The sequence below is a fragment of the Garra rufa genome, chromosome 9 (assembly GCF_049309525.1).
Source record: "Garra rufa chromosome 9, GarRuf1.0, whole genome shotgun sequence".
In the NCBI taxonomy this organism is placed as follows: domain Eukaryota; kingdom Metazoa; phylum Chordata; class Actinopteri; order Cypriniformes; family Cyprinidae; genus Garra; species Garra rufa.
The window spans coordinates 27,867,848-27,879,847 of record NC_133369.1 but is presented as its reverse complement, the minus strand read 5'-3'; the positions used below and the strand labels follow the sequence as shown (position 1 = coordinate 27,879,847).

The following is a 12,000-nucleotide window of genomic DNA, read 5'->3' as shown; positions in this document are numbered from 1 at the left end:
TGAGGCCGGAAACCGCCATTGCATTTCATGAACTGGCACGCTGCGTGTAGGTGAATGAAGATGACGACGATGTGCACTTACTCTAGATCTAGACTGCTCTTCAGACGTCAAGACAAGTATAATCTTTTTAGAGGTTTTCATTAACTTTAGCAATACGTAATTTAAATAACTCATAATTGATTTAATTAGTTTGTCCTTTAATCTACTATAAAAACCTGGAAGTTGCCACCAAGGATGTGAAAACACAAGATTCGCGCGCACACGGTTACTCACACTTAAAGCTACAAAATACAAATACTAATGGTTTACAATAATATGACCAAAATTGATATGAAAAAGAACAAGACACTTTCATACTGTTTTAATGTAAAAATCTTAAATACAGCTTACAGTGACATTTCTTGCTTTTCCGCACAGCCACATTCATAGACAGACACTATAGTACACAAACTACAGGTTTTCTCAAAAACTGTTTCTAATATTTCAGATTCAGTTTCTTCTGTCATCTACTGCATCTTTAAAAAAAATGTTAAGTCAGTCATGCCCTTGAGTTGCGTTCCTCCTCTTCATTTTCCAGCTTGTAGGCAGGTTTGTAGCGAGTCACACCTCTCTCGTCCACCACTTTAAGAGATGGATTCCTGCATGTGTTATCCATACTGCCTAAAGATGTGTATCTATGAGGAATTGAGATAAGGATAAGCAAACCATAAAGATAGTCTTCAATTATAAAAATGAGATTAATTGCAAAGAGAAACACCTCACCCTTTGTCATACAGAATACAGTAGGGCACATACAGAGTTCTGAGGAACGACCAGATATCATGATATGTCCACTCCTACAGAAAGAGAAATATATGGTAGATATGAAGCAAGCATTTAGAAGGAACAAGGATCCAGGGTCACGTTCTGAGAACATGCTGTACTGCTGTGCCTTTTACATAAGCACCACTGATTGGGATGATGGAGTTGCTGTGTAATGATCTTGGAGAGCCTCATTCATCATCATTCACCATCTCTTGGCTGTTTCTGCTGCCAGCTTACATGAGAGTGAGTGGGAGACATGACAGTGATTTACTGACTGTGGAGTTAGTTTAGACACTACAGGAAAGGTGGGAAGATGGGTGAAAACCTTTTGTTTTTTTATGTCTCTGCGATGTACACATATATGGTTACATAATACAGAATTATAGTATTAAACATACAATATAATTTACAACCAAGTCAATTAAAAAAAATAGGGCTGGGTATTGAAACAGATTTCATGAATCGATTCAATTTTGATTTGCAAGCTCATCGTTTCACATAGAACAAATTGTTGTTGTTCAATCATAAGGGTCATAAATTAATCATAAGTGTCAGTCTAAATTTTTTTTCCTACTCATCATCTGTGAAGTGGTGCAGGACAGTAATACTGTCCCACCAGTCTTTGTCTATCTATCACAGTTCAAAAGTTTGAAGTTAGTAACAAAATATTAAACAGCACAAATATATATTCTATTCCCCTCACCAGCAGTGGGTTGACCCTCATGTATTCAGGCCAGCCTGGGTCAGTGGGACAGAGGGGCGTCAGTGTGTGCGAGTAAGGGTCGGTCCGTCTTGTTCCCATCAAAACCGCATGTAAATCCGGCCTCCTTTCCTGAACCTCATGCAGAGCCTGCCGAATACTGCCCTCCACCGAGAACAGCTCCAGGTCATATCTATAGAAGAGAGAAGAAGAGATGTGCCAAATAATTACACCTATGGAGCTTTGATGGACGTTGATGAATTAATGAGGCTGGGATGGGCTGGATCAGACTGCAGCTGGTTTGTCAGAGGCTCTTATGGCTTACAGATGGCACATCTCCCTTGAAAGTCTCACTCAAGTGATTTGGTTAAGATGTTTCACTTAGTAACTGGTGGCAGATCCCATATCGTATGTGGGTAAACAAGCATGACTGGTGATTCTAACATTAGTGTAACAGTTTTAAAACTACTCAAAGCCTGACTGGAAAACTTCACAATTTAGAAATGTCAAAATAATTGTTTTAATCATACATGACTAAATCATATGTTTACATATGCTGTTTTCTGATGCAAGCAAAATGTTCTGGGAGAAATGCCAGAGGCACCAGTCTGTGATTCACCTACTCAGGAGGAAAGCAAACCGTTTTTGTTTTTTCAAATTTTTTATATCTCCTACTTCAAATCACTGCTGTAGTTACTTTAAGGCAACTTGTCTTACCTTTTGATTGTATCCTGCAAAAACCTCTCCATTTCTGGAAAAGGAGAGACAATTCGAATGTACAGAGCTTTCAGTCTGTCTTTACTATCTGGATACCTCCTGAGAGAGACAGAGATAGAAAGAGATTTGGATGTACAGTATATGAAACTTAACAAGTCTCTGCCAGTTCTTTAAAGACATTTGTACGGTGGCCGAGAGAGTTGATGAAAAAAAGAAACACATGCAAATAGAAAAACACCAGTAAATGTAGAAAACATCTTTGTCTGTTTGACAAATTAAGCTGCAAATACTTGCAATGCAACCAAATACAGAAACAAATATAGTTGAAGTTAAACAATGGTAACCACAAATTAATTAACCATGGTTTTATTATAGTAAAAGTGTAATAACCACATTTTTTGTGTGTATTGACTGCCATCTATAGAGTTTTACAACAAATATTATGGTTAGTGTAGCAAAACCATGGTTAATTCGTAGTTACCATGGTTTACCTATAAGTAACCATGATTTTTTGGTTTTATTTGTAGTAAAACCATGGTTAATTTTCCTAAGGCTTCTGTATTTGGTCGTGTTGCAAGTATTTTTAGTGTGTTTCTGTATTTGATTATGTTGCGAGTATTTGCAACAAGTTTCTGTATTTTAACGTGTTGCAAGAATTTGCAGCACATTTCTGTATTTGGTCACATTACAAGTATTTGCGGTGCATTTCTGTATTTGGTTGTGTAACGAGTATTTTCAATGTGTTTCTATATTTTGTCACATTGCGAGTATTTGCAGCACGTTTCTGTATTTGGTTGTGTTGCGAGTATTTGCAGTATGTTTCTGTATTTGGTCGTGTTGTGATTATTTGCAGTATGTTTCTGTATTTGGTCGTGTTGTGATTATTTGCAGCGTGTTTCTGTATTTGGTCACATTGTGAGTATTTGCAGCGTGTTTCTGTATGTGGTTGTGTTGTGAGTATTTACAATACGTTTCTGTATTTGGTCGCGCTGTGAGTATATAAAGTGAGTTTCCGTATTTGGTCGCACTGAGCATTTCAAGTGCATTTCTGAATTTGGTCACACTGAGTATTTGCAGCGTGTTTTTTATTTGATTCGGTTGTGAGTATTTGCAGTATGCTTTGTATTTAGTCAGGCTGTGAATAATTAAAGTGTGTTTCTGTATTTGGTCATTTTGTGAGTCTTTTTAGCGCGTTTCTGTATTTGGTTGTGTTGCGAGTATTTGCAGCATGTTTCTGTATTTGGTCGTTGATGCGGAAAATGATTGATTCGAAGTCAGACGGGTGGGGTTAAAAATGATTATACAATTTATTCAATATTCTTCAGATAAAATTCATATATTTCAGAAGGGCAATGTAGAACACAATCCAAACAATAGTCATAAATGAAAGATTAACACAATTAAGAGTCCATAAATCCATTAATCAGGAGTAAACATTAGTTTCAATGTTATATTAATAAGCCAATTCAAATCTGTTCAATAATAGTATACTTCTTTAAGAAGATATACAAATGCAGAAATTATAAGAAATACTGCAATAATAATAATATTTACTCAAAAGTTGAGAATTCCATAAAAGCCAAATTGCAATTAATAAAGTCAAATTTAGTTAAATAGTCTATTAATATTATCAAATCTGAGAAAAATAAGTCTAATAGAAAATTAGACCGTTTCAGGTGCACCCAGAAGAAAGTTGAGATCGGAGTAAAGGAGGTTGAGAAGTCTGAAGTCTCCGATCTGTCCAGAATAAAATTGCAAGACTTTTTATACCCTAAAACCAGACAACTCAGGAAGTCTGAAGGTCAAAGTCAGTTGAAAATACATCAATACATCAACTCGTGAATAAACTCGTGATTAGTAATTATAAACTTGGTTGAGTGGACGTGCAGTTTCATTTCTCCTTTTTAGTTTAATTTATATCTTGAGACATTGAGACGTGTTAATGTTAATCTAATTGTTCATCTAGACTGTCTTCATTAAGTACCAAGAATAACCGTTTTGCGGAACTGTGCTTCGGACATCACACACATACATAGATGATGAAAAATACAGATGAAACATATACTTCGAAGGATGAATAAAGCTTTCAGCACTATATTGAGTAGCTTAATCAATAAGACATAACCAAACTTCTAATATTTCAAGATGATTATTAATATGTGTTAATATTTCTATATTTTGATTAAGAACGCAATACTCATGTCTCAGCTCGTGATCTAGAGTGTTATTAATTTGCATATTTGTCCACCAACCCAAACTTTAAAAAGGCACATTTAATAAGAAGTACTTCTTGTTCCAAGAATCGGTCTTGGTCTGAGGTCATGATAGATATGATAAAATGTACGAAAATAACATAGGGCATACAGTCTCATGTCATGTCTCAAAAGGTCAGTCAGGGCAAAACTGTTAGAGCATTGAATACATATTCTAAAAAGATTAATAATGATATAAATATAATAATTCATAAGACATATTCATAATACAGTTAATAATGCATAATCCTACATATGAATATGTAAATTCTTGTTAATTTCATAAAGTTGACACATCAGTCGTGTTGTGATTATTTGCATCACGTTTTTGTATTTGCAGCACATTTCTGTATTTGGTTGTGTTGTAAGTATTTGCAGTGATTTTCTGTATTTGGTTGTGTTAGGAGTATTTTCAACGTGTTTCTGTATTTAGTCGTATTTTTGTATTTGGTCACGTTGCAAGTATTTGCGGTGCATTTCTGTATTTGGTTGTGTAATGAGTATTTTCAACGTGTTTCTATTTTTGTCCCATTGTGAGTATTTGCAACACGTATTTGGTTTTGTTGTGAGTATTCTCAGCATGTTTCTGTATTTGGTCGTGTTGTGATTATTTGTGGTACATTTCTGAATTTGGTTGTGTTGTGAGTACTTGAAGCGTGTTTTTGTATTTGGTCTTGTTGTGAATATTTTCAGCATGTTTCTGTATTTAATCACACTGTAAGCATTTGAAGTGCGTTTCTGCATTTGGTTGTGATGCATTTACAGCACATTTCTGTATTTGGTTAAGTTGTGAGTATTTGCAGAACGTTTCTGTAAAGTGTGCTTTATTAAGAGTCCAAATACGTTTGAGGTCACTGAATATTGGAGGGACATCTAATGTCTAAAAATGAAAAAAGCGACACTATGGAAAAATTATATTTTGCTAACTGTAATTTAATTTGGTCAATATGCTCCTTTTGCTGTCAAGACCTTACCTTTAATTTAATCTTTCTTACCGTTTCAGAGCAGCATAATATAAATGCAGTAGAGCTGTGCAGTCCTTGCCCCCGTTGAAGCCAACACAGATTTCATTAGTCGGGTATTTATCCAGTGCCATCTCAATGGTCCCCAAAGCTGCAGCTACTTTCTTCCCAAGCACTGTCTCTGTGTGATATTTGGTATATGTGTATAACAAGGTTACTCTCAACTGATTTTAATTTAGATTTAAACAGGTCAAATCAAACACATGTAACTGACTGCAAGTTACAACAGTGCTTAAAAGTTAGCTTAATAATTCACCCCAAAAATGACCATTGTTAATCTTCGGAAAACAAATTAAGATATTTTTAACAAATCTGAGAGCTTTCTGAGCTTTGCATAGACACGTTCAAGGCCCAGACAGGTAAGGCATTGTTAGAATAGTCAATGTGACATCAGTGGTTCAACTTTAATTTTATGAAGCTACGAAAATCATTTTTGTGCGCAAAGAAAACAAAAATAACAAATTTACTCAATTTCTTCTCCTCTGTGTCAGTCTTTGACGCACATTTACAACAGTACCACAACGCATACGTAACACATAAAAAATATTCTCATAGCTTCATAAAAATAAGGTTGAACCACGAACAGGGTAGTTGCTAGCCGTCTATGCAGGGTCAGGAAGGTCTCGGATTTCATCAAAAATATCTTAATTTGTGTTCCTAAGATAAACGAAAGTCTTAGAGATTTAGAACGACATAAGAATTTTCAATTTTTGGTGAACTAACTCTAAAATAATTAAATATGGTTAAAAAGAAGCTCACCACTTTTCGAGAGTGCATACACCTCTTCAGCTGCAATTGATACCGGGTCAGTGATGAGAGGAACTACAGATCCTTCAGGTAGCTCTTCTATCACTTGAGTTCTTGCTCGTTCCACCTCTTCCACACTTTCAGAGTCCAAAACCAATCGGACACGATGATAATTACTAAGCCAGTCTGGGTAAGAGCCCAGAGAGACACGTTTACCCCAACCTCCCTGCAGTTTTGTTAGACACTGCGCGATATCAGTCTCATCTGCATCCACAAATATCTCACGGGTGTGAAAGGTGGTACCAGAACCTGAAAACAGATGGGTAAGTCCATTGAAAGACTTTTCCAGCAAAGAGGGGATACCGGGAAATATGTATACATTGCGAACACTGATGAGAGGGAAGCGATTTCGCTGGCCTGTCTGAGGGTCTATGCCAAAATTGAGTTTGGCAGAAACAGGAACCATGGCAAGCTTCATTTGGGAACTGCTGGGAGTGATCGGGCCAAAGAACCCCTCCACTAGCTTTGTCAGTTCAGGGTGAGCATGCAGACCTTCGCCAAATGCCTTAGCAACGCTCTCAAAAGTTACATCGTCATGAGTGGGACCTATACCGCCAGATGTGATGAGGTGAGTAACAGAAGAAGAAAGCTGTGCCACTTCTTTAGCAATGACTTCCTGGACGTCAGGTACCACAGTGATTCGTTCTACGGTGACGCCAAGCTTGCGAAGTCCCCGGCACAAGAAGGCACTGTTAGTGTCAACAGTGTGACCCTGCAATGTAAGCACATCATATAATGTAAACCATCATTCAATGGTCAGAAAACAGGTATACCAAATTTAAAGAGTCATAAAATTTAAATTAATAGCTACTGATAATTACCTTGAGGATCTCATCTCCTATGATGAGTATAGCTGCTGTCACAGCGTCATCTTTCTGTGTGGAGGCTGCATTGCAGTTCTGAGCCATTGGGATGATTTGGGCTCCAATTCGCTGAACCCTCTTAACTACTTTACTAATCCGAGGCAATGCCTGCTGCATTCAGCCGGAAATGATGACACAGGAGAAAGGCAAAGAAAGAAAAGGGAAGAGACAGATGGAGAGGGTCTGTTGGGAATAAGCACAAAAGTCTGAGCAATAAAAACTAGTCTTGATTCGACTTTTAAATCTATAAATTACATTGCTTAATTTCAAGACTGAATATCAAACATATCAAAAACATGGACCAAATCAATTTCTCTAGATGTATAGTCTTCTATTGATGGTTTTAACATATAACCAAGAGACTTAAATTAACTTTCATTTAAAAAAGAAATTAGGGCTGCATGATTCATTGAAATCAAACAAAAATAGTGACATGGCTTAGTGCAACTCCCAAATTGCAAAGGCTGCAGTTTAAGTTAATATATACTCTAAATTTGGTGAGTCGCATTGTACTGTGTTCATTTACAGGTGAGCAGCTCATGATTCTGTGTTTTCGGGGTTTTAGGAGCTTGATTTGAGGTAAATACCACTCCACAAAATCTAATCTCTGAATGTTTTTGGATAATTTCTAACATGCATTTAAAAATGCAACAACCATCTTCCCAAACTTGTAATGATTTCCTTCAGAAATCATACTAATATTCTGATTTGCTGCTCAAAAATACTTTTATTATTATTATTACGTTGAAAACAGCTGAGTAGATTTTTTTTCAGGTTTCTTTGATGAATAGAAAGTTCAGAAGAACAGCACTGATCTTAAATAGAATTCTTTTGTAACATTATAAATGTCTTTATTATCACTTTTTTTTATCAATTTAAAGCATCCTTGCTAAATAGAAAAAAAAGTATTATTTTCTTTCATTTATTTCCACCCCAAAAATGCTTTTGAATGGTATAATTTAACGATGCATAAGTTTTTCATTTCAAATAAATGCTGATCTTTGGATCTTTCCATTCATCAAAGAATCCTGAAAAAAAAATCAGCTGTTTTAAATATTGATCATAATAATAATAATAAATGTTTCTTGAACAGCAAATCAGCATATTAGAATACTTTCTGAAGGATCATGTGACACTGAAGACTGGAGTAATGACGCTGAAAATGTATCTTTGATCACAAGAATAAATTAATAAATAAAGCAGTTATTTTAAATAGTAAAACTATTTCACAATATTACTGATTTCCCTCTTTTTTGGATTAAATAAATGCAGGCTCTGTGAGCAGAAGAGAATTCTTTAAAAAAAAACATTAAAAATCTTCCGGTTTAAAATTTTTTTAACTGGTAGTGTATAAACTAGCAGTTTTCAACAAAAGAGTAGTCTCTGCGGATTTCTGTAAAATATAAGATGATGGTTTAGTGTTTGAAAATGAAGAAATTAGGACAAAAATTTAATTATGTGAAATGTTGAAAGGGGCCTACGCAGTCACATAGGCCTATAAAGTATCCACATGACTAAATAAACTATTACAGAATAGTTGAGACAATAAAAACAACTTATTGCAAAATTAATTAAATGTATGCTTAATTAATTAACTAGAAGCTAAACGTAGGCACCAGAAGAAACTTGAATAGCCTTATTGCAGCTGCATAATTATCCAAGTCTAATTATCTGCTCTGAGTCACTGAATAAGTGGTAACTGTTCTGAAAAAAAACTGGATATAGAAATGTCTAATTCATCCTACGTAAAAGCACACAATTAGTTGACAGAATAGTTTGCTTCCCTTACCTGGAAGGCACGTAACTGAACCCTGGCTTTAGTCCGGATTTCTCGGCCAACTAAATGCTATTCAAGGAACCACTCATTTCATTCAAGACCGAGTCAGACAAATCAATTGAGACATTACAGTTGGTCAAAGTTACAGTCGCCAGGTTCTCAAGGTACTGTCACGGTCACATGAACAAAGTGCCAAGTATTCCGCACGCGTGCAGCGTGTAAACTATAAGCAAGCCAGCCGTAAACATTGATACTACCTAACGCAAAGCGCTTATATAATCGAAATACTACTTTTTAAAAACTGCATTTGACTTGTAAATATTTACTACCGGACGAGAACTCACACTAACGACGCCAGTTACATATCAAGAACACTTGGTTGCACTCCTCCTGTCACGTGACGTCTCTTGTCCAATTGAAGCGAGGCGTTGCATTACTTCCTTAAAAATATAACCAATCATCGTAAAGAGGGCGGGAACTTCCTCGGGAAGTGAAAGCAGACTTTGCAGATTTTTGCTGCGTCCCAATTCGCATACTATCCGTCCTAAATAGTATTCGAAAATAGAATTAGTATGTCCCAAATCGTAGTATGTTCAAAAAAGTATTCCAAAGATTCCCGGATGGTCTACTACTTAACCTCAGAATTCGAAGTGCGGATCAATGCACACTCTAACGGCTAATATTGCCCACAACACATTGCGCGGTGAACGAGGATTCGATTAGAACTGCAAACACGCATAAAAAGTGTTTTTTTTTAAAAAACTACAAACATGGAGGATAGGCGCGACCAACGGACAGGTAGAGAAAGGGATTTGAGTGATAAATAATCAGTGTGTAACCTGATAAAAAATATATATTTTAAATGTTATCCTCGTTATATTTCATGTGCAGCAACATTATGAACTTTTATAAAGATAGGTTTGGTCATTAACGTTTAAATGCATAATTATGCAAACATGAGCAGAGTTCTCGGCATGAAAGACTCATGAAAGAACGTGCCTCTTCATTTCTCTCTATTACGATAGGAAATTAAATTAAACGAAATGTAGATAATGTTAACTGTGATGATTGACAGGGCAGTTTAAACAGTGACAGGATTCAGGTAACTAAGCAACAGAGCGTCCGTTAAAAAAGCAGTTATGACGAAGTAGTATGTCCCAAAGCTCGCCTACTATTCTGCTACATACTCAAAAGTATGTACTTTTTCTTCACAAAAAGAGTACATACTTTTAGGGCGTAGTATAAGTAGGCGAATTGGGACGCAGCAATCCTTTTTAAAATGTACAGGTTTATTCAGTGCAAATTGTTAATGTTATATTTATTGTCCCGTTAAACAACTGCTAAACGTACTGTAAAATCTGCTTTTTTTGTAGTTAGTCATGTGACAATTAAAAAAAAAAATTGACACACTAAAAAGCATCTGACGTTGTTTTACTACGATAAGTGTAGCATGTTTACTTCGGAGGTCTACAGACATCGCACACTGTTTAGTGCACTGCAGTGCTGCTGGAAATCCATGATACAGCACCCAAGTTAGTGACAGCTCTATAACTTTTTTGAGCATTAACGTAGGTCGAGCCCCCCTGAAATCATCCTTGTCGTGTCCACGTGAATTTATGTGATTAGGCTAAATTTGTATTTGCACACCTACCTCAGTTCGCTGTTGTGCAAACAGCTTAGGTACAGCTTTTGAATTCAAACGTCTTTTATGTCCTTTGTCTACACTGAAATCGGATGGTGAAAAATGTTGGCTGCACACCCTCAATCCTCGGATAGACTGAATTGGTGATCCTGCATCTCGATGAAGGGCGACCAGCCACAGGTTCAATCTTTCTGGATCGTGCAGGGGCAATGTGTGAAAAGTCAAACTTTCCTCTTGCACTGATGCCCACTGACGGAGTCTCACGGATTTCTCTTGGTTGAAGCATCGAGGATAAGCACACACGCGCACCATTTTGAAAAATCCACCGCCACGCGAAACCAATAAAGTTTGCGTGCACTTTCTTCTCTGTTGTGAATGGGAGCTGTTCAGTTTGTAGTCCTCAATCCCGGAAGAGAACTAGCAGGTTCGAACGTTTATGAGGGGCGCATTCAAAACACAGCTTCAGAACCTTTGAGAGTTATTTGTTTCGAACCAGTGATTTGGAGCGTGTATCAAACTGTCGAAGTCACGTGATGTCAATAAATGAGGCTTCCCTACGTCATAACTGTTTAAAAACGGTTTGAAATGTCAATGTTTTGCCATGTTTCATAAATCTGTACAGACACATTGTATAATAAAAAGAAAGCGTTGTAGTTAACAATCTTGTGTTGACCTGATTAACCAAGCTCTCCATAAAACAAACAAAACAAGCCCAATTTAATAATTACACATTCAAACACTTTTAATTTAATGCTATTATTAACTGCATTAATAGAGTAAACATTTAATAAAACATTTGTATTTTATGCATGTTTGGGTTGAGTTTTTACCAGTTTTTACCATTTACACATTTTGACCAGCAGGTGTCACCAGCGTGTGGCGTTTCAAGTGCTTCAATTGGACTTATGATTCATTTTAGTGATTCGAATCTTTTGAAATTGTTGAACACATTTAATCACTGACTGGTTTACTGGCCCTTTTTGCAGGTTACATCAGTAGGTGGCGACTTGAGGGTGTCTTATTTGATGTTATGAACGAGTCTTTGAATCATTCATGTCAACGATTTCAGGGCTTATTATTATTTGTTAAATCAAGCTGATTCCAAAAAGAGCATTTGAGCATCAGTAATGTAATGCATTACAATATTGCGTTACTCCATAAAAAAGTAACTAATTGTGTTAGTTACTTTTTGTGAAAAGTAATGCATTGCATTGCATTGCATTACTTTTGTGTTACTTTTTGCCACCTGGCTGGGCTTGCTTATTTATTTTTAATAACAAAAAACCTAAAAGTTATATACAGTGCCTTGCAAAAGTATTCATACCCCTTCATTTTTGTCACATTTTGTTTTGTTGCAGCATTATGTTAAACTGCTTTAAATTAGTTTTTCCCCGCATCAATTTACACTCCATACAC

At 36.2% G+C, this 12,000-nt stretch overlaps 1 protein-coding gene across 3 annotated transcripts; it reads right to left on the bottom strand.

Annotated features, from left to right (window-relative positions):
- Positions 1–346: 346 nt before the first annotated feature.
- Positions 347–11,135, bottom strand: flad1 (flavin adenine dinucleotide synthetase 1). 3 transcript variants are annotated; one of them, XM_073846947.1, is made up of 8 exons: positions 10,594–11,135; positions 7,124–7,276; positions 6,255–7,014; positions 5,469–5,616; positions 2,222–2,320; positions 1,508–1,697; positions 763–836; positions 347–674 (listed from the first exon to the last, which is right to left on the bottom strand). In XM_073846947.1, the coding sequence occupies exons 1-8, from the start codon at positions 10,894–10,896 to the stop codon at positions 539–541; spliced, it is 1,863 nt and encodes a 620-aa protein (XP_073703048.1). In that variant the 5' UTR covers positions 10,897–11,135; the 3' UTR covers positions 347–538. The 3 variants fall into 3 exon arrangements, with proteins under 3 accessions (XP_073703048.1, XP_073703050.1, XP_073703049.1); XM_073846949.1 differs by having other exon boundaries at positions 7,124–7,348; positions 10,594–10,727; XM_073846948.1 differs by lacking the exon at positions 10,594–11,135 and adding an exon at positions 8,955–9,353 and having other exon boundaries at positions 7,124–7,348.
- Positions 11,136–12,000: the final 865 nt, after the last annotated feature.